The sequence below is a fragment of the Myotis yumanensis genome, unplaced genomic scaffold (assembly GCF_028538775.1).
Source record: "Myotis yumanensis isolate MYYU_CA2020_CCGP unplaced genomic scaffold, mMyoYum1.0.hap1 SCAF_23, whole genome shotgun sequence".
Lineage (NCBI taxonomy): Eukaryota > Metazoa > Chordata > Mammalia > Chiroptera > Vespertilionidae > Myotis > Myotis yumanensis.
The window spans coordinates 13,403,201-13,429,353 of NW_027223774.1; the positions used below are offsets into that span (position 1 = coordinate 13,403,201).

Sequence of the window (26,153 nt, forward strand, 5' to 3'; positions counted from 1 at the left end):
CTTGGGGTGGACGGCTGGACAGACCGGTTTGGAATGAGGGGGTGAGGGAAAGGCCAGCCCCCAGTGCCTGTGGCTCGGCAGGACTGGCACAGAAAGCCGTGCTCCCGGTTCCCGATGTGGGCGAGGGCAGGGAGAGGCCTGGACCTGTCACCAGAGGCCCTGGGCAAAGTCCTGGCCCATCCTCCACACGTGGGTGCGGGGCCCTTTTCCTACTGCATGGAGCCCCTGCCCTCACTGGGCCGCAGGCACAGATGCAGTCAGGCTTCCCACACAGGCAACACTGGCGCCTGTCCCCTCACTCCCAGCAAGTCTGTGTCTCTACCTCCCCCCCACCCCTGCCACACGGCTGGCTGGTGGACAATGGAGTTTGGGAGCCCACACCCAGCACACGGATGACACTGAGGCCAAGTGAAGGCAATTAAATAACGTTTATTTCATTAGAGAACAAAATCAGCAGCAGCATCGCAGCCTGAGCCCTAACCCATCCCAGCCCCTCAGCCCCCACACTTCTGCCTAATGTCGATAATGGGGGCTGCGGGATCTGGACCTTGAGCGCCTGGAAAGAAAAAGGGAGGGGCACATGAGGGCTAGGCAGAGCAGGGGAGCCCCGTGCATGTGTGTACATGTATACACATGCACCAACATACTTGGGGATCACTTGGGCTTCAGTGGCTGCAAAGGAGGGAGGCAGCCCTACAACTGGAGGGTGCAGGGTGGAAATGGATGAATCCAACCCAGCCAGACCTCCCGCAGAGGACAACTGTGATTTCCCAGGGAGCTGGTCTGGCTTACTCACCTTCGGGAAGAGCTGTATTCTCGACCTAGAAAGGAAGGAGGAGGTGAGGACAAAGCAAATGCCCAGGGCCAGGAACGGGACCCAGGGCTGGACTTCTGGTCTCACCTTCTGCTGATGCTGCACCAGCATGTCCACGGCTGGGACTACAACCTGTGCCGCCCACCCACACCAATGTGCGTTTCTTCCCATCCTGCAATTCCCTTGTGACAAGGAACACTGGGCATGCCTGCCTGTGTGCATGCACACACGCATCTTAAGAGTTTTAACATGTGGAAACGTGGTTTTTTTATAATCAGTTTTGACATCACTTCTCTTTTTTTTTTTAAATATATTTTTATTGATTTCAGAGAGGAAGGAAAAGGGAGAGATAGAAACATCAATGATGACAGAGAATCATTGACTGGCTGCCCCTGCTTGCCGCCCACTGAGGCTCAAGCCCACAATCCAGGCATGTGCCCTGACCTGGAATCAAACTGTGACCTCCTGGTTCATAGGTTGACGTCCAACCACTGAGCCATCCGGGTCAGACCACTTCTTTTTGTTTGTTTTTGTTAATCCTCATCTGAGGATATTTTTCCATTGATTTTTAGGGAGAGTGGAAGAGAAAGGGAAAAACCAAGAGAAGCATCAAATGTAAGAGAAACACATCAACTAGTTGCCTCCTGCAGGAGCCCTGACCAGGGCCAGCTAAGGAGGAGCCTGCAACGTGCCTGTGACCGTGCCCATGACCGGAATCGAACCCGGGACCTTTTGGTCCGCAGGCTCTATCCGCTGAGACAATCTGCTTCTTTTTTAATGCCCCGAGCCTGCAGCCCAGATCTCCCGGCCCAGTGACCATGGGACACTCACTGTAACGGGGGGAAGGCGAGCGGCTCTGCCGGCTGTACTGGCGTTCCCACTCTTCTCTCTCCTTCTCTCGGCGTTCCCGTTCCCTGCAGGGGGGAGGGGAGGCAACCCAGGGAGGGGTGAGAATGCTGCCCAGAACACTGAACTTAGGGCAAGTGCTTCATATCCTAGTCCCAGGGGAAGAGCAACCATCCCCTCTTGGAAAATGAGGACACAGAGCTCAGAGGGGATGCTTGCGAGGCAGAGCCTGGACTCCCATCCTAGTCAGCCTTGCTATGAAAGGCTCGCTGAACAAACAGAAAGGAGGGCCGCCTAGTTCAATCATGTCCTGTCCCACTCCACGCAGTCCCAGAGCACAGGGACTTACATGCTAAATGCTTAACTGGTTTTCAACAGAATGACTGGGATTTGCAATCCTAAGGGCAACATTTACTGGGACACCTTCTCCTGGCTGAGGTGGAACAACTATTCCCTCCCTATTTAAGTAGCTGAGCAAATTAAGACTCAAACAAGAGAAAGGCCCATAGCTGGTGGAGGAGGCAGGATCAGAACCCAGGTCTGACGGATGAAGCTGAGTCCTTCGGCATTCTGCCTCCTAACGGAAGCACACAGCATCCTCGAAAACCCAACACACAAGGGGCGTGTAATAGTGATGTTAACGATGAAGACTAACTGCAGTGGGATTGGGCACTGGGCCTTCCTATGTGCCAGGCACCACACTGGGAGCCTCAGAGTAGGACGTGCCAAGGCACCAAGGCACGGGCATTAGTACGTCTGCCTCACAGAGGAAGGAGTCCTGGCTCAGAGGGGTCAAGTTACTTGTCCAAGGACCACAGCAAATACAGAGTGGAACCAGAACTACTGATAGGCAACAAGGTCCTGCCACTGACTGATGTCCCTCCTTGCTAATACGGAACACTACGGCCTCCAGCGTGTGTGTGCGGGGGGGGGGGGGGGGGGGGGCCTGAGGCCTTATGGGCACTAATCCTTGAGTTAGCCTGTGAGGGCCACACAGAGAGACAGAGCTGGCCCTCAACTCTGCAGTGGAAGACACAAAACGGGAAGAGAAGCAGAGGGGACAGGAGAGAAGCTGTCTCCCAGCACTGGGCCAGACCAGCCATGGGGCTGGCTGGAGTTCAGCCCTCCCACAAACAGCACCACCTCAGTGTTCTGGGGGCTGAACACACAGCAACCAGACCCGGCATCTCAGTGCAGACACCGCTAATAAGCAAGCATACCAAACAGACTGCACGCCAGGTGAGGGTTAGTGTTATGAAGCACACAGAGCAGGGTTGGAGCTTGGAGCGTTTTGGGGTGCTACTCTGGACAGGATGGTCAGGGAGGAGATTGCCCAGTGGACTGAGGGAGGGGACCAGGTGAGGATCTGGGAAACAGCAAAGGAAATGGGAGCTGGTGGAGCAGGGTCATTGTGGCTGGAATAAGCTGGGGATGCAGGGAGGAACAGGGCCAAGTGAGGGTTCTGGCAGGGCTATAGCTCAGAGCTGGGTGGCAGGGAACGAAGGAAATGGGGAGCTTCCCAGAAGGAGGTGGCTGCAGCTGATACAGGGAGCAGAAGGGTCTTACTTCATACGGATCTTGCGGGCCATCGCGCGAAGCTCATCTTCCCGCTCCTGAGGCAGAGATGGCAGTGAGGGCTGGCCCAGCTGGCACCCGCCCGAGCCCTGCCTCTCACTCCACCCTTACCTGCCGTTCATGCTCCTGTTGTATCATCTTCTCCTGGGCGGCCTTCTTATCCGCCTTGACTGTGGGGAGGAAGGGACGCAGTGGCTTGGTAGGCCTCCAAGCTCAGAGGGCCAACCAGCCTACCAACGCCCTTAGCACGATGGCAGCAAAGCAGCGTGCACACCCACTCCTCCCCAGAGAGCCTCTCCTACAAGGCCAGGCTGGAAGGAGGGGGAGCAAGGAAGACTTGGGGGACAGAAGGGGTACATACACTGTCTGTTCAGTGCCTTCTGCATCCTCAACTTCAGCTTCTCCTGTGGCGTCAGCTTGGGCTGGGGAAGGGGGAAAAGAGGTGGGAGAGGGGGTGGGTGTCCCGGAGTTCCCACAACCCACCTCATTCAAGAGCCTGGGACTTTTGGGGGCATGTGGGGAGGGGCAAGCTGTGGACACCTGCCATGAAGGTCTGGAGGTCCAGGGACAGATGGAGCCCCGGTGAGCAGTGAGGAGAAGGGGACATGGATTTCATGGGGACAGAACCCTTCCAGTCCCCCTTAATCCCCGGGGCTGGGTCTCCCGGCCCACCCGGGCCCCCCTGCAGGCCCACCGGGCCCAGCACTCGGGCACTGCTGCTGGCGGGAGTTAGACGGGCGAGTTCCAAATTCTTACTGACTTTGGCAGCTCCTGTCTCTTTACCAGCGGCAGGTTCGGTCCTGGGAGGAGGAAAGAACACCTGCCATCTCTGACCCCACACAGCCTCCACAGCTCTCAGACCAGAGAGTCCAGGCCATGGGTCTCAGGTGCCCCAGTCCCTCTCAGATCTGACCCCTCTGATCCATCATCCAAGGCAAGGCCCCGACTCCTCAGACCCACCCTCCCAGGTCAGGGCCATGTTCCCTCACACCTCCCAGGACACAGGCAAGTTCAAAACGAAAACAGTCAAGTTCATCCCATCTCAGGCTGACAATCCTCCTCCCCCAGCCCTGCACCTGCTCACTTTTTCAGCTTCTCGCCCACAGCAGGGGACGACGCCGGCCTGGTCAGCTTCTCCCTTGGGGGTGATGACGAGTGACTCTGGCTACGGCTTCGACTACAACTGCGGCTGCGGCTTCGGCTCTGGCTCTGGCTGGGGCTGCGGCTCCGAGTCAGACTGCGACTTCGGGATGGGCTGAGGGACCAGCTGCTGCGGCTGCGGCTACTGCTGTGGTGCCTGGGACCCCGGCCGCCCCGCCTGTACCAGTCCCCTGAGCGGGAGCGGCTCCTGATGGCACAGTGGGGCAAGAGTGGGGCCATGAGGCTCCAGGGATCCCATTCACGCCACCACCACCCCCAGCTCTGAATCTACAGTCCTCCTACAAGGCCCTGTGGTTGGACCAGGTGTGACTACTTCTCTACAGCTCCTTTCCCTCAGAAATCCTAGTTGCTCCCTGGCCTCACTCAGTTTAAGTAGAGACCACCGTCTAGATACAACCACCCCAAACTCACTAGACACCCACTTACCTACCTCCCTGGGAGGTGACTTCTGGGAGGGTGGGCCCTGGCTGGTCAGCACCCCTTTTACATACTGTGCCCAGCTCCGGGCACCCAAGAACCACATTCTCACCTTGCCAAGGGTCTCACACCAGTGGGGCCCAAGCCCTAGCCCCACTCCCCACCAGGCTGCAGCACACACCTACCGGACCCGGTTTGGGAGTGAGCAGCCCCATCCTCTCTGCTTGGGACTGGCACTCCTCAGGTAGGGCTCACTGGCAGACTGGCATCTGACATGTGACCAGTCCCCACTCCCCCAGCTTTCTCCTGTTATCACCCTGGGTCAGCCTACAGGGAATGGCCTGGAAGCCAAATCCAGGTCCCATGCTGATTCCACTGGGGCTGTCCTGAGTTTTTAGAAAATTCAAATTTGCCCTAGCTGGTATGGCTCAGTGAACAGAACGTCGGCCTGCGGACTGAAGGGTCCCGGGTTTAATTCTGGTCAAAGGCACATGCCTGGGTTGTGGGCTCAATCCCCAGTAGGGGGCATGCAGGAGGCAGCCGGTCAATGATTCTCTGTCATCACTGATGTTTCTATCTCTCTCCCTCTCTCCCTTCCTCTCTGAAATAAAAAAATATATATAATGTTAAAAAACATATTAAAAAAGAAGAAACCTTAAAAAAATAGAAAATTCAAACTTGTTGGCAATATTGAAAAAACAAGAGCTGCCCTTTAAAAAAAATCCACACTCTCATCTTTTCTTGAGAAACCAGGCGACTGGGCAATACCAGGCCTGTCACTGAGCAGCCAATGACCCCTTCGGATGGGATGTGTGCTCCACCGGGCCCTCCATTTTGCTTGCCCGACCCCGTAGATAACGTTGAGAGGCATTGCAGGAATAACACAGGTGACAATGCTGGCAATAGTAACAGTCCTTCCCGACTGCGAGGCTACTGTGTAAGGACTAAGCAGTGACATGGATTTACTTGTCACACTTCCACGACGAAGGGGATACTATCTCTAATTCACAAAGAAATGGCGGCCTGAAAGTTCACTAGCAGGGCCAGAATTTATACCCAGGCAATCGCTCCTAGGTGTATGTCTCACTCATCGAGCTGAGCTGCCTTTCCACAAGCAGCCCTGATCCCACCGGGTGAGAGCGGGATGCCCCAGTCTCTAGATGCTTTCTGTCCTATGTCATCTGCAGCACTCACCTCAAACCCAGCCTTCCCCACAAAGGGCTGTCCCAGCTCTAAAGGCCAGATTCTGCTACAAACCACAAGACTCCCTGGAGTGTCCATGTACCTCTCCACCTCTTGGCCTAGGAACTCCCTGTGAGAGCAGCTCGGTCTTGTCCCCACAGCATCCCTGAGCAAGGTAGCGGTGCTCCAGCCATGTCACCATGCTTGGAGCTGCCTCACAGAGTGGGCCTCCCTCCCACCAACCCAGTGCTTTCTGGTCTCACTGACCTCAGGGCCCAGGTGACCAGCAGGTCCCTCACCCCCCATGCACACCAGGCCCACGTACCTGCTTCTGCGGCGGGGCCCATACCCACCACGTCGGGGTGGTGAATGGGAGTAGCGGTGTCCATCTCGGGAGCCTCCACCCGAGTGCCGCCGGCCACGGCTGCGAGACCGGGAATACCGCCGGGAGCGGGACCGGGAGCGAGACCAGGACCGGGATCGGGAGCGCGCGTGTCGGCCTGAGCGATAGTAGCCCCCACCACGGCGGGAGCGGGAGCTGGAGCGAGAACTGGAACGGGAGCTGGAGGTCCTCGAGGCAGAAGAGGAAGAGGAGGAGGAGGAGGAGCGGCGGCTGCAGGCAGGGCAGAGGGCAGGTCAGTACTGGCCTGAGCCCTAGCGCCCCCTGCCCCGGTCCCCCCACGGTGGCCAGGACTGTGGCCAGGGCGTAGGGCGAGCAGCGTGAGCGTTACCGACCGGGCGTTGGCATTACGTCCCGGGGCGGGGCCGCCAGGCTGAGGGGGTGCGGGAGGCTTCCCTGTGGCAGCCCCTGATGCAGCTGCAGCTGCGGCTGCTGCCGCTGCCTCCTCATCGCTGCCCCCAAAACTGGTGATGAAGGTGATCTTCTCCTCACGGCCCGGAGTTGGGGAGCGGGAGCGGGAGCGAGACTCAGAGCTGGATTCCGAGGGCGACCTACAGAGGAGGGGGGGTGCTCAGTCATCAGGGTCCTCGAGCCTGTCTGCCAGCGAAGGATTCGCACTGCAGAGCAACAGCAATGAGAACGGCGTGGGACCTGACACCCAGCACCCATGACCAGCCACAGGGCTGTACAAGGATCTGATTCAGAACCAGGTAGCCTTTCCAAAAGAGCCAGGAAAGGGAGTGACAGAGAACTGTACTGATTTTGCATGGCTTTGAAAAAGGGAGGAGCAGATATATGTATTTAACATGGAAGGATTTCCCAATATATATGTTAAGTGTGTGTGGGGGGGGGGCGGTTCTAAGACATTAAAGTATGGTACAATGCCAGACCTCTCACCAAAAGGTGCCTCGCCTCACAGATCCTCCCGAAAGCCCCTTGAACAGGTCCCACCCACCCCATTCTCATGAGGGAATTAGGTCAGATTGAGGTCTGTCCACCCTCAAACCCTTTCCCAACCAGTGCCACATCCAGGAGGACACATGGGCACAGACAGGCTACGCATGCCTATTAGTTCTCACTGCTTATTTCTGGGCATTCAAGTTAAAGACACTTTGGATTTTTAAGTTATACCTTTCTGCCATTTTTGGTCATCTTTAACACAAGACTCCATTGTGATTAAATCAGAAAATTAAAGAGGGTTCATATACAAAGAAAACAATTGGGAAAGCAGGCTAACATTTGGTGAGGGGGGGGAAGGGGTGGGGATTCAGCCCTGACCAGGTAGCTCAGTTGGTTGAAGCACTGTCCCTATACACCAAGTTTTATGAGTTTAATTCCCAGTCAAGGCACCTACAAAAAGCAACCAATGAATGCATAAATAATTGGAACAACACATCTATGTTCCTTTCTCTAAAATCAATAAATAAAATAAAGCCCTAGCCAGTTTGGCTCTGTGGATACAGCATCAGCCTGTGGCCTCAAGGTTGCTAGGTTCAATTCGGTCAAGGGCACATGCCTGGGTAGCGATCCCCAATAGGGGGCGTGCGGAAGGCAACCGATTGATGATTCTCTCTCATCATTGATTTTTATATCTCTCCCTCTCCCTCTCCCTTCCTCTCTGAAATCAATAAAATATATGTATATCTAAAATAAAATAAACAACATAACATAACACAAAAATAGAAATAGATTCAGACTCACAGCTGACATCAGATGCTAAAATGCCAAGAACACATCACCCAGTCTGTGAGCTCAGGGACCCTAACAGAACCCCGTACCCCTCTTCACCCTACCCCTCCATTAGGGGGTTTGCTGGCTGCTGTTCCCTGGGTCCCCAGGAACTCACCGTTTGTAGGGGTCGTAGGTGGGGCTGTCTCGGCGTGCATAGCTATGAAGAGAAGAATAAAGTGGGACAATAGGGGGTTTTGGGATCTGAGCCGGCATGGAATTGGGCCCAACCCCTGGACTTGGGCATCCAAGGCCAGACCCCGGGCATAGTGAGAAGGAAGCTGTTGGCTAGGTTATGGGCCCTGCCCTGGATCCCTTCGTCTATCCCTCCCTAGATCTGTCCAAAGCCTTAACCTTGACCCTACCCCACAAACAATGTTCCAGATGCATCCTGACCCCAACTAACAAGGACTTTAGTCCTGCTTGGCCTCCAGAACCTAGTCTGGAAGTGTCCCTCTTCCCACTCCATGCCCGGGTTCTGCTAAGTGGGTCCTGGCTTAACTAATGATGAGGGTGATAAAACTACAACCAACATGTCTTAAATGCCACTTGCCCAGGGTCACACATTTCATAAATGAAAGCTGGGATTCCAACTCGGGCCATATGGCCCACGCCTGCCCCACAGTGATGACAATGATGGAAAGAATCCGTGTGACACTCTAATGAACACTTTCCATACCATATAACAAACCCTGAACCCACAACAGGTTGTTTAAGCCTCATGGCAACCCTCAATCACACTCCTTGAATACAGGACATGTGGCAAAAGGAGGTACGGGCTTGCCCAGGGTTGCCAGGCCTAAGAGGCAGGGGCAGAAGGGCTCTCCACACACCAGCCTGCCTCATCCAAACCTGTTCAAGACCACAATGTGGGCACTGGCACAGCCCCTCTCCTGGGAGGTCACAGTACCCGCTTTCCAAAGGAGAAAACTAAGTTTGTGAGAGGAAGTCACTTGCCCAAGCTCTGACAGTGAGGAAGCAACCAAGCAGCCCCTGCCCCTCGCCTTTTCCAGCCATCCCTCGCTGCCTCCCACTGGCTCCGAGATCCTGGCAGGGGCCCTGAGTGAGGAGAATGGCTGGCAGGGCAGGGTCCACATACCCCTCAAGGCCATTCCTACTTCTAATCCTCCCCATTCACTGCCCCACTAGGACTCTCCACAAGCCACAAGCCTGGCTCCAAAGAGTCTTCTGAGCCCCAGCCCCGTCCCTAGAACCTGGAAACACTGACGCTGGCAGGGTGGGGGCACAGGGAAGAACCCGACCTACCTGGGTGGGCTGATCTTTCGGCCCCTCAGGCGCTTCTCCCGGAACTCCCTCCGCTGGCGCCGGGAGCGACGGCCCTGGAGTAGGGTGGGTACCAGGATGGTGAGGGGTGCACTGAGACGGACCCCCTCCCTGAGACCACTCCTGCCCCGACCCGGCCCAGCCCTCACCGAGTACATGGCCTTCTCCTCCTCAAGGGCCTTGGCATGTTTGATGGCCTCTGCCTCCTCCTTGTCTTTCCGGAGCATCCTGCACAGAGGGATGAGGGTCACCAGGGAGGAGGGGGAAGGCCACAGGCAGAGTCACTGCAGGAGGTGGGGGCCTCCATGCCACCCTGGGCCTCTCACTCATTCAGCACTATTATTGAGCACTTACTGCATGCCAGGTGTTGTTTTAGGTGTTGGGGATTCAGTATTAAAAAAAGAAAAATAGAGAAATTCTCATCTTCATGGGCTTACATGCTGGGGAAAAGACCCACAGAAATAAATCATATGACAGGTTAGATGGTGAAAACCTTGATGGGAAAATAAATCATGAAAGGAGAAAGAAGTGCCAGGAATAGGTAGAAGCTGCAGCAGCTTCCAACAGGGGGTCAGGGAAGCCACATAGAAAGTGACAGCTGAGGGCCCTGCCGGTTTGGCTCAGTGGACAGAGATTCGGCCCACAGAATGAAGGGTCCCAGGTTGTTTCCAGTCAAGGGCACGTACCTCGGTTGCAGGCTCGATCCTTGGCCCTGGTCAGGGCATGTAGGGGGCAACCAATTGATGTCTCTCTCTCACATTGATGTTTCTCTCTGTCTCTCCCCCTCCCTTCACTCTCTCTAAAAATCAATGGGAAAATGTCCTCAGGTGAGGATTAACCAAAAAAAAAAGACAGTTGAGGAGAAATCTGCACAAATACCAGCAGAGCCAACTGCACAGAGTGGCCTGAAGGGCAGATGGGGCCTCAGGCACTTGAGGAGTAAGGAGGCCATGGAGGCTGGGCAGGGTTGGAGTGTGTGGGTGGATGGGCAAAGGATCAGACAGATGAGACCTTGTGGCAGTGGTGAGAGCACTGGTTGCTTCTGAGTGAGGTGGGAGCCATAGAGGGTTCTGGGCAGAAGGTGTTGTTTTCAAACTTGGGATTATTCAGATTCCAACTTACTGCCCTAGTTAGCTGGGACCATTCTATGTAATCTGCATGGGGTGTGGCACAGGGCAGAGGCTCAACCAGCCAAGCACTAGAGAATGACCCAGTGAACAAAGACAATCCACTAGAGGGTGCTGTCTACCAGGCTCAGGAACCCTGGGAGCTTCTCAGGGGTCAGATCACCACAGGTCCAATAGAGTTGGGGTTGGTCTTAATTTCTGCCCAGGTAAAGCTGGGTCACAAGGGCCCAGTCCACAAGCTCAGAAACCTGTGTGTGTAAAGCCCTTAGTGCAGGGCCAGGCATACAAAATGCTCAGTAATGGGGTGGCTATTAGTATCGGAGAAACAACAGAAATACCACATCCAGAGTAGGAAGGGGTGTCAGCCATCAGGCCTCACCTGACGAAGTCACCATCAGCCATGCCATAGGTTGTGGCCTGTTTGTTGAGATCTGCCACCTGTTCCTGGTTCAGTTCATCCACGTCCACCTCCACGTCTGCACCAAGAGAAAGGCTGTCAGGGGCCAAAGCCGAAACAGAGGACAGGGGAGCCCACCAGATTGAAGGCCTCTGCAGGGAGGGAGCGAGTCAGGTCATCTCAGTGTCCCCAGGCCGGCACAGGGCTTGGCCAGAGGCAGGCACAATAAATGGTGGGGGTGGGGGTGGAGGTGGGCAGGTGATGTAATGGATGGGAGCCCACATGAACATGAGCAGTGGGATGGATGAGCAAGACGTATGAAGGGAATGAGAGAAAAGTGAGGCGTGACTAGGGACCGCCTGAGGGTGGATGGAGACGGGTGTGGGTCACAGGCAATTAGGAGCCAGTGGGTGACACAGAAGTGGAAGTGGGATGGACACTTTCCATGTGCACAGTAAGCTGGCTGAGTGAGAGCTGGGAGGAGGAGGAAGATGCTGGGTGTGGAGCAATGGGCGCTGAGGTAGGGAAATGGCAGGGTGGGCATGAGGGGCGCCTCTGTAACTGGATGACCACTTGTTTTCCAGGAGAGAAAACGAAGGGGAGGGAGAGACAGAAGCTGACCCAAGTAGAAGAGAACGGAGCCAGAATCTAGGTGGGGACAGTGTCATAAAGCAGTGTCCTAAATTGAGAAAGGGGTTAGAGAGAGAGAAGCTGGGAACAGCACAGAAGACAGCGAGGGCGGCAGGAGGCTAGAGTGCCCTGGAGCAGGGTTGGCAGAGACAGGGCTTGTGAGCACAGGGTGCCCCACAGAGGGTGAGGGACAAGACACACAAAAAAAACGATGCCCAGGGACTGCGGGGAGGGGGAGGGCAGAGAGGGGACCCCACCGATGTCGGGGATGACCTCATCTTCGTCCGAGTTGCTCTCCTCCTCAGCTGGTGACTCCTCCTCCTCTGGCTTCTCTGCCACCTTCTCTACCTCGGCCACCGTGCTGTCCTCATAGGTGTAGCCAATGGACGCCTTCTTCTCCGCCAGCCTGGAACGGGGAAGCCTGTAAGCCAGGGCAGCACCCAGGGGAGAGGACGCAGCACACCGAGCTCTCTGCACACGGCCCTCACATATGCCTCCCTCAGCCTGAAACCCTCTGTACCCAGGCCCAGCTCCAATGCCCCATCTTCCAGGAAGACCTCCTCCAGGTGGCGTCAAGGCCCTGCCTGGCCCACGCTGGGTCATTACCGTCAGTGACGACCAGTCTGCCTCCACAGACTAGGAGACCTTAAAGGGCAGGGCCGAGTTATTTTGGGTAACAATGTGGCCCACCTTTGCCCAGAACAGAACAGGGGCCTAGAGTATGTCTGCTGCTGAATTTAGTCAACATTCCCTGACGCTTCCTAGTACCAGCCTCGTCCTGAAAGTGGGGTCATGCATAGGATTAGTCACATCCGTGAAAACACTTCAGGTGAAGGGAAGCAGCAAGCCTTAGGCTCACAAAGGGGAAGCCTCAGCAGGAGGGAAGGAGTCAGGGGTCCAAGACCGCTGTGGAGCAAGTGGGACTGCAGGGGCCCTGGAGGAAGGGACAGCTATCCCTGGAGAACAGTGTGCAAAGGCAGAGGGAGACCAAGCACAGCCAGACCGGGGTGGAGAGAGAAGTGAGACTGCCCGACTGCTGCTCTCCCAAGACGGCAGCTGGGGACCTCCCTGCTCCAGGGTAAGAATCCACCCCCCCGCCTCCCGCCTCCCAGCCATTCCTCAAGGGACACCGCCTTGAGAAGGCCCTCTGGAGTGACAATCAACTGCTGACTGCAAGCTTACTGCACAGCAGCACAGGACAAGCGCATTCCAAGCTCCATCTCTTGCAGTCCCCGCCACTCCAGGCAGAGGGGACTCCTGTTAGCCCCACCTCAGAGAGGAGCACCTCAGGACCCCGAGAGGGACGTCCTCACCGGCAGGATTCGAATCTCTCCATAGGGCCTGCTCTCCTAACTGCACCTCCCACTACTCCACAAGCTGAAAACATATTGCAGAAGTTTTGCAGAAAACCTTTCCCCTCCAGCTACTGCTTTTGCTTTCTCTGAACATTTATCAAGTACCTACTGTGTGAACACTGTACCCAGCACTGGGGAGATAAGGATGGATGAGACTGTGCCCTGGTGGGGTTCACAGTCCTCCTGCCTCCCCCAACCCCTCGGTGTCCCAACCCCCACTCACTTCTTCTTCTCGTCCTCACTGGGTCTCTGGAGGCCTCCGTACAACTCGTCAATGTAGATCTGGTACAGGCACTGCTCCTCCGAGACTGCAAAAGGCAAAAGGCATGCGGGTCACTGGGTCTGGGGACATGAGGACTTCAGGAGCAGACACAAAATGCAGTGGGGGGAAGATGCGAAGGTACAACCCAACCCGGCCAGGAGCAGAGTCACTGATTTCTAGATAATCACAAACTGTGTGTGGTGGGGACGCAGCAATTGCAGGGGGGCTCTGACTATTCCACTAACTCACCCTGTGACCCCAATCAAGGGACTTCACCGCTCTGTGCCTCAGTTTCCTTTTCTGTAAAATGGGACCACCGGCAGAGTGAGCGCTTGGTACTCGGGCACTGCTACTTTAACACTGTTGGGGAGGCCTCTGGCTGGACGCTTCAGAACTATAAACTTATCCTGAATACTGGATGTCACATGGACCTCACGGCCTCTCCACTGTGTTCAATTTAAATTAAGTTTAGCCTGGATGGTGTTGCTCAATGTTTAGAGTGTCATCTCATGCACCAAAGGGTCGCAGGTTCCATTCCCTGTCAAGGGTTCGTACCTGGGTTGCAGGTTCAATCCCTGGCCCTGATTGAGGTGCATGCAGGAGGCAACCAATGGATGTGTCTCTCTCACATCGATGTTTCTCTCTCTCCCTCTCCCTCCCTTCCTTCCTACCACTCACTCTAAAAATCAATGGAAAAAATATTCTCCGGTGAGGATTAACAAAACAAAAAAACGAAGTATGGGTTTAGAGCCAACAGGGCTCTCGTTCACCCGCAGGAGGCCGGCTAGAGTTTGGAGCTGGCCCTCAGGAAGCAGTGGTGGTTACAGGTAGGGTGAGCACTGCGGCTCCGTGGACAATTCCTGACCCACACGGTCCTTGTCTGTAAAATGGGGCATCACCACTACCTTGCTGGGTGGGTATGCAGATGTAATGAGATTTTTAAAAAGCCCAAGTTGGCCAGGGTCCAAACCTCCCTAGGCAAGCCAAGAGCCGGGAAGTCTCCCTGAGCCTCCATTTTCTCAGGAAGGCAACAGTGATTGCTTGGAGAACAATAGTGGACATATATGAACACTTGGCAAACTGGCATACTCAGCCTAAATAATTGTTCAAAACAGGAGCCATTTCCTCTTTAGAGCTCACATTCTGACCCATGTAGGCAGGGAAAATAAACACACAGAGGAAAACAATGTGTTACTGCAACTTTCCCCAAATTTATTTTAGGAAAAAAGACCATAGAGTCAGAGGGCCAGGGATGTAGAAGTGACCTTGGCAGGGCTGTCTAGCTCAGCAGACATCTCCTGTACCGAGTCAAGAGAAGGAGGCCCCGAGAGGGACGGAGCTGGGACCAAAACTAGGGGAGGAACCTTTCTTCCCAAACTTGTCTAGATCTTCCAGTCTCTAGGAGCCCCCAAACCACCTCCCCACACCCAAGATCACTCACTGCCAGCAAAGTCGTTCTGCACCAGGCCACGGTAGCGCTCGTAGTTACATTTCCGCTCATCCGACTCCTGTTCTGGGGAGCTTTGGCGGAAGTCAAGGTTTTGAGATCAGAGGGAGAAGGCAGATCCCACCCCAAGCCAGCAAGAGGGGGTATGAGGGGCTTGGCTCAGGCTGGGGGACCGGGAAGGTGGCAGGCAGGCAAGGACTTGGGAAAGAAGAGGTGCTGCTGGGTCAGACTCCCTGCCTGGCAACCCCTTGGGGAGACAGCTTACATGGTGGTGAGCAGTGGGGGGGTGTAGTCAGGGATGTGGTCCAGGTGGGCACGAACATCAAAACGGTCAATCATGTTGTTGGTGTCCCCCTGCCAGGGCATCCTGAAGTGGGAAGCAGGGGAGCAAGGAGCTTAGGGTCCCCGCTGCCCCGGACACAATGTACCTATTCCCTGCCACCTGAAGCCTGGGAGCCTGGCCCTCAGTCTTCTCTATCCCCTCTCCTCTCAGGCCCTATGGTACAATCCTGCCTGAATAGGGGCCTGAGTACAGCACCATAGAAACCGGGGCTCTTTTCCTCAGAACCAAGTAAGTGTGAAGAACCTGAACCAGATCCTAGGGGCCACTTGCCAAGCCTGTCACCCAAACATCTCCTCTGGCCACCTACTCCCTGCTTCAATTCAGCCTCTGATCCTAGCCCTGGTCCACCAATTCCCCTCTAAGTCCTTCAACCACCACTACACCCTAGGGCCTCCATCCTAACTCACTGGCTCTCCTTAGCTGGTGACTAACACCTTCCCATGAAGGTCAAGCCTTACTTGCCTGAGTCCCCAAAGGTCTGTCCATACCCCAGGTCCCCCGTGACCCTTGGTCACAGATATTACCTGGCCCCTTAAACTCAGTCTTACATGTTAACGGGGCTCTCTGCGGCCAGGGCGACTGCAGAATCCAGGTGTACTTTGCAAGCTCTGCCATGTACCTGCAGGAACTGGGCTGGGTCCTTCTTCTGCAGGGACAGACAGGATGGAAGTTATCTCCCAACTGAGCTCCAAACCTCACTGCCCTCCACACAACCAGTGCAGCAGCGAGCTCACCTCTGTCAAGCGGGCCGTATCTCAGAGGTGAACTAACCTGTACAGGGGTGGCAGCACCAGCAGGGGCCACTCAATCTCTGGGGAACAAGGGGTTTCCCCTCAAGGTGGGGGCAAGAGGCTCTGAGCTCCATCTAGTCCAATCTACTGCACGGTCAGTAGCAAGACCTCCCTCCCTAAAGTATTACCCCGCAACTCTTCACCCCCACCCGGGGCATTCAGAGCCAGGGGTGAGCCCTTTGGCCTGGATCGGCCTCACACCAGGCACATGAAAAGATGCTCAATGGCATTAGTCATCAGGGAAATACTCATCAGAACCACGAGATACCACTCCACACTCACCAGGACGGCTAAAATGGAAAGGACGGACAATACAAGTATTGGCAAGAATGTGGAGAAATTAGGTTCTTCAAATAGTTAAACAAAGAATGACCGTGTGACCCAACAATTCCATTCCTAGGTAGATAGCCAAGAGAACCTAGAACAGATACTCAAATACTTGTATATAAACATTCATAACAGCACCATTCACCATAGCCAGGAGGTGGAAGCAATCCAGATGGCCGCCCACAGATGACGGGCTGAGAGAGATGACAGCACAGATACAACGGGGTACATCCAGACAATGGAATATTGTTTGGCAATAACAAGGAAGGAAGCAGCGATCCACACTATAACAAGGGTGAACCTTGAGGACACTATGGTAGGGGAAAGAAGTCAGGCACAAAAGGATTATCCCGTTTATGTGAACTGTCCAGAATAGGCAAAGCCAGAGACAGAAAGCAGATTAGTGGTTACCCAGGGCTGGGAAGTTTGGGGCGGGGAAGGGGGATGACTGATTGCTAATGGGTACAGGGTTTCTTTTCAAGGTCATGAAATTTTCTAAAATTAATTGTGGTGATGGTTGCACAACCATGTGAATATACTGAAAACCACTGAAATGTTCACTAGAAATGAGTGAATTGTGTGGTATGTGAATTATATCTTCAAAAAGCTGTTTTTTAAAAAAAGTTACAAAGATAGAGGAGACTATCCCTGAGGCTACGTATGCCCCTCAGGTGCTCGTGTGGGGATCACAATTCCAAGGCACCGTAATTGTCAGGAAAGGAGAAAGTCTAGCAGCAGCAGTTGCATCATTGCGCATCCCGTGTGATGGGCCCTGGCTGCGCTCAGCTGTATGCCACACCACAGACCCCAGGAGAGCCCTGGGAAGGCTGCTGTGATAGCCACTAAATCCCTGCCGAGCTGCCCAAGCACCCAACCCCTGCCCACAGCTCCATCACCATTCCTTCCCTGCTCCAGCCAGCATCTCCTCTCGCTGGGACCAGGCAGCAGCCCCTCTAGGACCCCCTGTGGCCACCCTCACCCTCTGCAGTCCATTCTCCACAGAGTGGCCAGGGGGTTCTGTGAAAACCGTAGTCCCTCTGCTGAGAGCCCTTGCATGCTCTCCCCCAGCTCTGCTGTTGGAATATTCTGGAAAAATCAACGAACCATACCAAAAGCCAGGCATCGATCTATCTAAGTGTTTTATGTACATTTTCTCAGTCAAAGTTCTCAACCATGGGAGAAATGTACTACTCTTGGCCCCATGTTCCAGGTTAGGAAACTGAGGCTCAGACAGTAAAACCCACTTGCCTACGATCACATTAGTAATAAGCTAACTAGAATTTGAACCCAAATGGGTTGACATAAATTTACTGTCTTAAGGACTTCTAAGTGTACAGTACAACAGCATTAACTATACACCTTGTTGTGCAACATATCTCCGCAACTTTTTCACCCTGCGAAACTGACACTCCATACCCACTGAATAACTCTCCATTTCCAGTCCCCCCAGCCCCTGGTAACTACCATTCTATTTGCTCTAAGGGTTTGACTACTTTAGGTACCTCATATATGTGGAATCTTGCAGTATTTGTCTTTTTGTGACTGGCTGATTTCACTAGGCATAATGTCCTCATGTTTCCTCCATGTTGTAGCATGTGACAGGACTTCCTTCCTTTTTAAGGCTGAATAATATTCCATTGTACTTATATACATTTTCTTTATCCATTCATCAGCAGATGGACATTGAGGTTATTTCCACATCTTGACTATGGTGAATAATACTGCAATAAACATGATGTACAAATATCTCTTTAAACCTAAAATCCACCCTGGCCAGGTGGCTCAGTTGGAACATCGTCCTGTACACCAAAAGGTTGCGGGATTGATTCACAGTCAGGGCACATACCCAGGTTGTGGATTTGATTCCCAGTCGGGGCACATACACAAGGCAACTGATTTTTAAAAAAATATTTTTATTGATTTCAGAGAAGAAAGAAGAGGGAGAGAAAGATAGAAACATCAATGATGAGAGAGAATCATTGATCGGCTGCCTCCTGCACGTCCCCCTACTGGGGACCAAATCCACAACCCGAGCACGGGCCCTTGACCGGAATCGAACCCAGGACCCTTCAGTCTGCAGGCCAACGCTCTATCCACTAAGCCAAACCAGCCAGGGCATGGAGGCAACTTCTCCCCCACTTCCTCTCTCTCTAAAAATAAAAAAAATATATATCCTCAGGTGAGGATAAAAAATACAGATATAGATATAGATATAGATATATAGATATAGATTAGATATAGATATAGACCTAAAATACATTAACCCTCAACTATTTTGCCGCCAGGATCAGATGGGATCAGAAGAGTTCATTCATGAAGTTTTTCATTCATTCATTCATTCATTCATTCATTCAACTGTTAAGCAAGCAACTATGTGTAGACCCTGTGCTGCCCTCACAGCTCACAAGTCTAGACCCATGCTACAGTGATGACCTGGAGTGGGGAGTCCAGGGGGAATGCCTCACTCAGCCAGGGGCTTTCTGGAGGAGACACCTGAGTCAAGATTTGTTTATTTCCCACTTTCATATCTTCAGGGGATTGTTCCTTTATGCAAACCACTGATTAAAGAAGAGAGTTGACAAGGACAAGATCAAGAACAGAACCAATGTCTGCTAGGGAGAGAGAGGATGCACCAAGGACAAATCAGAGGCAGAGAAGCCACCTCTGTCTGGACACATCTCTGGCCTGCCACAATATACCTCAGCTTCTTCAAAACTCGCCCACAGCCGCCTCTCTCAGCACAAGAATGAGATAAGAGACTGTGCAAGCAGCCCATCCCCTCCTCAAAGCAGCCATCAGCAACTGCCCAGCCATTGCCACAGTCCACAGCTTGGTGCCTTGGATTGGAATGCTGATCACGTTCATGTATGGGGACAATGACAGCTTGTACAGGCCTGCACCACAAAGCACCCCATAGTCACTGTTCTTGTTCTTGATGCTTTTCCCAGTCAACCCCTGTGAGAGGGGCTGGTCATCAGCACTGTCCCAAGGGGAAAATAAAGCTGAGGGAGCTCCCCACTAACAAGGAGAACCTGGAGTCCCAGGCCTTCAGAGTGACCCAACTCCAGCCCTCTTTCGTCTACACCAGTGGTCGGCAAACTCATTAGTCAACAGAGCCAAATATCAACAGTACAACGATTGAAATATCTTTTGAGAGCCAAGTTTTTTAAACTTAAACTATATAGGTAGGTTACTCCTCCTAAGGCTTAGGAAGAGCCACACTCAAGGGGCCAAAGAGCCGCATGTGACTCTCGAGCCGCAGTTTGCCGACCACGGGTACACCATCGACCTAGATGCAAATTCCAGCTCTACCTGGTAATAATAAGTTCAGTAACAACAAGAGCTAGCACTGACTGAGCAAGCTGCCCTGAGCAAGCCCACACTCAGTGGTCTATGTGCTCAATCTCACCAAATACTCCAACGGCCCTGTGTGGGAACTGCTCTTATTCCCACCATTTGTGGCACACCATTAAGTGGCAAACAATCCATCCCCCTTCTCCAGCAGTAATAGGACTCCTAATATATCTGGCGCAAGGCCACCCAGAATAAAGTGTATACCTCTTAGCCTGGTGGGTGGAATGAAGACATACAGGATGGCCAGAGCTTGAGCAGCCCTCTTAGACCTTGACACAATACTGGGAAGAGAAGTCATGTACAGGTAAGCAATAAAATGGTCCCTGAGCAGAACTGGGTACCACTGGGCATATATGTGGAAAAGGAAGTAATTTTTTTTGTTTAAGCCACTGATGTTTTAGGTCTCTATTATTTACAGCCAAACCTGATTCTACATGTTATATCACTTCACATGTAGAAGAGGCAACCAGGCTATCTCTCTTTTCTTCTCCCTTCCTGTCTAAATCAATAAAAATATTTCTTTATATTTTTATTGACTCCAGAGAGGAAGGAAAAGGGAGAGAAAGACTGAAACATCAATGATGAGACAGAATCATTGATTGGCTGCCTCCTGCAGGCCCCACACTGGGGATGGAGCCCGCAACCCAGACATGTGCCCCGACCAGGAATCGAACCGTGACCTCCTGGTTCATGTCGATGCTCAACCACTGAGCCACACCGGCCGGGCATCATTCTTGAGCACTGGCCATGCTCCTGGGCCACTGCTGGGGCCTCAACATAGCAACACACGCCAGGCCCTGCCCTGTGGTCACGCTATAGTTCTGACACCACCAGAGATGGACTCTCCCTGCAGCCCGGTGCTTCATTTGTGGGTGACAGAAGGCAAGTGAGGAGCACCCAGAGATTCCTCTCTTAGGGTAACAGCCTCTACTTCACCGGTGACTTTGGGGATTCAAAAAATCATGTATCTAAAGCTCTTTTCACATAGCCTAGTGTCTGAGAAGGATCAACTAAAATGGTAAATGCTATTGTTATATTGTTTTAGTTCATCTATTCTTTCAAACCGTATTTGTTGGACCCAAGCTTGGGATGCAAAAATGACCCAAATACACCTAGTCCCTAATCTTACAGAGCTGGATGTGTGTGTTAAATTCCACAAAGGGAAAGGACAGGGGGCTGTGACAGCACTTATCCGGACACCTGACTGAATGAGGGGATGAGGGAAGACTGCCTTACAGATTGAGATATGACAGACGAGCAGGAGTAAATCAGGTATAGAAGAGTTCATGAAAGGCTTGTGGCCGGAAAGGGCTATATAATTCTGGGAGGTAAACTTATACTCTTTTTTTAAATACATTTTTATTGATTTCAGAGAGGAAGGGAGAGGGAGAGGGAGATAGAAACATCAGTGATGAGAGAGAATCATTGATTGGCTGCCTCCTGCATGCCCCACACTGGGAATCGAGCCCGCAACCCAGGCATGTGCCCTTGACTGGAATCGAACCCGGGACCCTTCAGTCCGGAGGCCAACGCTCTATCCACTGAGCCAAACCAGCTAGGGCAACTTATACTCTTCATACATCTTTTGTGTTAGAGATGGTCACCTAGGTAGTGAGGAGGCCAGATGGCTTTAGCAAAGGAATGAGGCAGAACAGGTGGTGTGAGTCTGAAAGGAGGCAAAAGCCAGACCAGCAGGGCCTTGAAGGCTGTGTTGAGGAGCCTGGATTTTCTCTCAAGGGCACTAGGAAGCCACAAAGGAGTTCTGAGCAAGGGAGGGACAGGGTCAGCTTTGTGCTTTAGAAAGACCTCTCTGAACCCTCTGAAGAGGGTGGATGGATGGAGCAGGACTAAAGGCCAGGAGACCAAGGAGGGGGCTGGGCCAGTGATACAGTAGCACTAGAAATGTCTATGTAAATATCATATAATTGGAACACTCACCCTAGGACATAAGTGCCTTTTTAAACTGGGGTCTCCATGACAAGTAAGCATTAAATAGGTGAGGGGAGGCAATACAGGCACAATGTGTGGTAGCAGAGATGCAAAAAGGGACATTGGAGCTACCCAAGACTGAAGCTGAGAGACGGGCAGAGGACAGACCAGAAGGACCTTTTAGGTCATGGAATGAAGTTTGGTTTTCTCTCCAAAAGTGAAGCATTGCCCTAACCGGCTTGGCTCAGTGGATGGAGCGTCTGCCTGCGGACTGAGGGGTCCCAGGTTCGATTCCGGTCAAGGGCATGTACCTTGGTTGCAGGCACATCCCCAGTGGGGGGGGGGGGGGGTGTGCAGGAGGCAGCTGATCAATGTTTTTCTCTCATCGATGTTTCTAACTCTCTATCCCTCTCTCTGTAAAAAATCAATAAAATATACTTTTAAAAAAAGAAGTGAAGCATTAACGCATCAAACAGGAGAGGGAAGTGGTCAGAGTTCACTTAATGAATGTTGATGGCACACCTTCGGCGTGCCAAGCCAACCTCTAGAATGACTGAGCCCCGGACACTGCGAATACAGCAGTAAGCAAGACAAGCAACACTCCGCAGGTGGCCAGTCTCATATCTGGACTGCGCTGCGTGTCACAAAGACCTTCCTTCTCCCTGCTAACACTAGCTCTGTGCTCTGAGGCCACACCAACCACCACGGTACGCGCTCACACACAGAATGCCACGGGGTTTTAGCACTGATTCTGCCGAAGAAATGGCTGAAGAGGAAACGGAGCCCAAATTTTACCAGGATGACCAGGGCCCCACCCTCGCAGGGAGCTCCCACCCGGGATTAAAGGTCAGTTACTCACAATCTTTTCATAGTACTCCCGCCGCCGCTCCGCCCTCTTCTTGTAGTCAACCATCATGCCTCGCAGCTTCCGCTCATGCTTCCGCGCCTCGTGCCACATGGTGGAGAGGCCAAGCCTGAGGCCTTAACCTGGGGGATGAGACGAGGGGTCAGATGGGCTGTAGAAAACATGCGGGCAGAGTCAAAGTCACCTACAAGTTGGTGACAGAGCTCGTCCCAAATGCCAGCTTCAGGGGGAGGAAGCGAGGCTGCAGAACCGTGTAGCAGACGCTCAGGCGTATCCCTGACCACCCTGATCCAGCAGCTTGGACATCCTGCAAACCCCCAGCTGATTCTGGAGTGAGCATCCACCTCCGGAGCTGGAGTCAAGAATGAACGGTTTGGGAATGGAAGGAGCGAGTGTATGAAGCAAGCTCCGGAGGCAGACACCAAGCAGCTGGGACGGGAGCTCAAGGGAAAGGGAAGAGCGGAAATGGCTCCCACCAGAAGCCATCCGTGATGGGTATGGGTTGTACGGGGATGAAAATGAAGGCAGGTGGAAGAAAAGGACATTGGTAAGGAGGTGGAGGTCGAGGGCAGGTGAAGGGCACGGATGGAAGACGAGGCTTGGAGGAGGAGGAACTTGGGGGCGTGCTATCTTTCCTTACAGCAGGGCTGAGGTCTAAGGGAATAGGGACGGGGGAGGGGAGTAGAGGCTGAACAGGCAGTCGGGAAGGAGTGGGTTCAGTTTAGGGTCAAGGCTCCCGGGCAGGGGCGGAGCCCGAAGATTTGCAAAGGGCTCCAAGACCCCATTTACCCATCTAGTCCCTGAGGGCTCGGGCTTGTTTTCTTCTTACTTTGACAAGGGGGCGGGACGCGGGCCTGCGGCGGGGTCGGCCGCGGGGAGTTCCGGCTCACGGCAGAGGCAGCGGCGCGGCCTGAGGCCCGGCAGGCCGGAGGAGGTGCGGGTGTGAGGCCCTCGGGGCCGGGGCCGAGCAGAAGTTCACAGCAGCCCGGGGAGGGGCGGAGGCAAGGGGGGAGCTGGGCTGACGCCGCCCAAACGCCGGGACGGCGGCCCCGTCGCCTGCACTCACCGGCTCGTCGCCGCCTGCCTCAGCTGCGCTCGCGCGCGGCCCGCACCGGAAGCGGAAGTGGGAGGCCGCGCGAAGGGAAGGGGACGGGGCGGGGCAAGCGCGCTTCCGCTACGGCAGGGGAGGGGCCTGGCGGGGAGAGGCGGGGCGGAGTCTGCGGGCCTAGGACACTACGGCGGCCAGCAGGTGGTCCGCAAGGTTGGCGACCGCTGGTTTAAGGGACCCTTTGTAGCAGCGGTCGCCAACCGGTGGTCCGTGAGGTCCCAACCGTGTGGTGAAGGCGGGAGCGGGAGGGTGTTGGGGGGAAATGGGGGGGGAGGTGGAGGCGGGAAAATTGAGGACATCTGTAACGGTGTCAACAATAAATAAAAAGTAAATACATAAAACAAAAAAGAATAAAAACCGAATGAGCAGATAAAGATTATAAGAATAGGTTGAGGAGGAACTAGTAATAACAAAAAAAAAAAAAAGAGACAAGACCCCTAAGGCTCAAAACTCATCTTTATTGGAAAGACAACAGCCTATCCCCTACCTTCCTGGGGAAGGGGGGCTGGAATACCGTCCTCCGTATGTACACTCGTCAGAATCATCCAGGAGAAGGTGTCCCCAACTGTGGGGACTAAGTGCATGGGAACAAAGTCCCATTCCTCTCTGGACTCAGTTTTCTCATTTGTGAAATGGGCTCAGGGGAAACCCCGTGCTGCAGAGCTTCTCACGGATGCAGAAAACGTCCGGTCCGATTCAGAAGGATGAGGTGGGGAGACCTGACCAAGGGGGGCTCAGGGGGGTACTGCCCATCCTGGCTGGGTTCCCACGGCCCCTTCCACCTCCCTCCCCACCCAGCGCCTCTCCTCTGGCACTGAGGTGGTTACGTGGCCTCAGGCCCGGGGGACAGGAGGCCACCCCCAAAGCCCGCCTCCCGGTACTGGTTGGGGAACATGTTGCTGCCCACAAGGCTGGCAGTGCCCCCATCCCCGGGGACTGGAGCCTGGTATGAGTCCAGTGTCATTGGCTCAGGGCCCGACGGCTCCCCGACCGTGGCCCCTGCAACCCCATTGCCTGAGACAGCGCTGGCAAGTGGCGGAGCCGGGGGCAGCATGTCCAGCATGGTGAAGAGTGCAGGGTTCGTGGTTTCATAGGGAAAGCCATCGTCCAGGAGGTCCGGCCCACCAGGGGGCTCCAGGCCAGGGAGGGACACGGACACGGGGCTGGGGAAGAAGTCTGAATCGGGCAGCAGGGCGGACGGTGGGAGGAACGGGCCTGCAGGGATGAGAAGAGAGAGAAGGAAGCATGGTGGCTTTAGAGTCAACTTCTGGCCAGGTTCTAACTCCAATGGCCAGTCCCAGGCTAAATGTGTGATCAGTGTGGCCTCCTTTAATCCCAAGGAGAACCAGGGTTGAAACAATTCTGTGATGCTGGGGAGTTTTCCCTAAGAATGAGGAAGGAGAATGGGCTCAAAAGCGCCCCCCCCCCCCCCCCAAATATAAAGACAATCCAAAAAAACAGCCTAAGTGCCCATCAGTAGATGAATGGATTAGAAAACTGTGGTACATCTACACGATGGAATACTATGCTGCTGTTAAAAAGAAGGAACTCTTACCATTTGCAACAGCATGGATGGAACTGGAGAGCATTATGCTAAGTGAAACAAGCCAGTCAATGAAGGAAAAATACCACATGATCTCACTCTTTCATGGATAATTAAGACCATTACAAACTTTTGAACAATAATAAATACAGTGGCAGAGCTGCCTCAAACCGATTGTCGGACTTCAGTGGTAAGGCCAGGGAGGGTTGGGGGACAGGAGGGAGGGGAGTAAGAGATCAACCGAAGGACTTGTATGCATCCATATAACCATAACTAATGGACATAAGACACTGGGGGGTAAGGGAGGGCAGGGGCTTGTCAAGGGTGGGGGGGAAAAAAGGACACTTATGTAATACCCTTTGTAATACTTTTAGCGAAAAAAAAAAAAAAAAAGACAATCCAAAAAAGTGAAATATCTACACCAGGGGAGAAGTCGCCAGTCCCCAAACTGGGAGGTAAAATGACAAGTGTCGTTCTAGGAGAAACTCTGTTCTTGAGACAAGACACACTTCACCAGCAAAGTCTGATTATGCTGATCTCAGAAACACAGGGCTGCTGGGATTTTATTTCCCAGCGTCCCTTGCAGCTCGATATGGGCCCTGCCTGAGTTCTGCTGCCTGGAATGTGGGCATGGTGGCTGGAGCTGCAGCAGACATCTGGACCATGACATGGAAACTGAGTTGAAAAAGGCAGGAGCTTGGGACTCTGGTGATCATGCAGCCACCAAAGCATCCCTGGACCACCTACCTCTGGACTGTGTTTATGCAAAAGGACAAATAAATTCTGTCCTATTGAAACCTCTGTTGTGTTGGGTTTTGCTGTGAAGACAATTAAACATGGTCATAACGAATGGGGGTGGAGAGGCTGGGCATTAGTTACCCGTTGCAGTGGGGTGGGAGGGACAACAAATGGTATTGGCAATACCCAGGGTGGGTCTGGCTGCGATGTCCAGGCGGGGCTGACTGAGTGGTTGGTGGCTGGCTGGGAGCTGGTGCCCTGGGGCAGCGGGGTGTCAGGAACAGTGTTCTAAGAGCTGGTGGTCAGCAGGTGGGAGGTCTCTGATGGCAGCCAGATAGGACTGGAGACGGGCATGTGAGTTGAGATGAAGGCAGGGGGAGAGGAGGCCAGAGGGTGGTCGGGCTAGACAGGCTCTGACCTTGAGGTTGGCTGGCTCTGACAGCCAACCCCAGTTGTCCACCTCCTACTCCCTGCTCCCTGTTTCACACCCATCATCACGAATCTATACTGATGCTCAGATGCAACTCCCT

The 26,153-nt window shown here is 53.6% G+C and overlaps 2 protein-coding genes across 6 annotated transcripts in view; both read right to left on the reverse strand.

Annotated features, from left to right (window-relative positions):
* Nucleotides 1-409: 409 nt before the first annotated feature.
* Nucleotides 410-23,347, reverse strand: CLASRP (CLK4 associating serine/arginine rich protein). Of its 4 annotated transcripts, none has more exons than XM_070401620.1 (21): nt 23,301-23,347; nt 22,229-22,356; nt 15,517-15,614; nt 14,891-14,992; nt 14,620-14,699; nt 13,140-13,224; nt 11,819-11,967; nt 10,914-11,010; nt 9,557-9,635; nt 9,390-9,463; nt 8,242-8,283; nt 6,731-6,946; nt 6,321-6,608; nt 4,320-4,583; nt 3,996-4,035; nt 3,597-3,657; nt 3,347-3,405; nt 3,227-3,273; nt 1,646-1,728; nt 797-821; nt 410-556 (listed from the first exon to the last, which is right to left on the reverse strand). In XM_070401620.1, exons 2-21 carry the CDS (start codon nt 22,325-22,327, stop codon nt 514-516), a joined length of 2,031 nt encoding a protein of 676 aa, XP_070257721.1. In that variant the 5' UTR covers nt 22,328-22,356; nt 23,301-23,347; the 3' UTR covers nt 410-513. The 4 variants fall into 4 exon arrangements, with proteins under 4 accessions (XP_070257721.1, XP_070257722.1, XP_070257723.1 ...); XM_070401621.1 differs by lacking the exon at nt 23,301-23,347 and adding an exon at nt 23,064-23,250; XM_070401622.1 differs by lacking the exon at nt 23,301-23,347 and adding an exon at nt 17,589-17,807 and having other exon boundaries at nt 22,229-22,318.
* Nucleotides 23,348-23,780: 433 nt separating this feature from the next.
* RELB (RELB proto-oncogene, NF-kB subunit) overlaps nt 23,781-26,153 on the reverse strand; it is a 34,600-nt gene continuing 32,227 nt past the window's right edge. For both annotated transcript variants that reach the window (XM_070402045.1, XM_070402044.1), the window contains one exon: nt 23,781-24,557. In XM_070402045.1, coding sequence (XP_070258146.1) covers nt 24,166-24,557 — 392 coding nt within the window. In that variant the 3' untranslated portion in view covers nt 23,781-24,165. The remainder of the gene's footprint in view (nt 24,558-26,153) is intronic.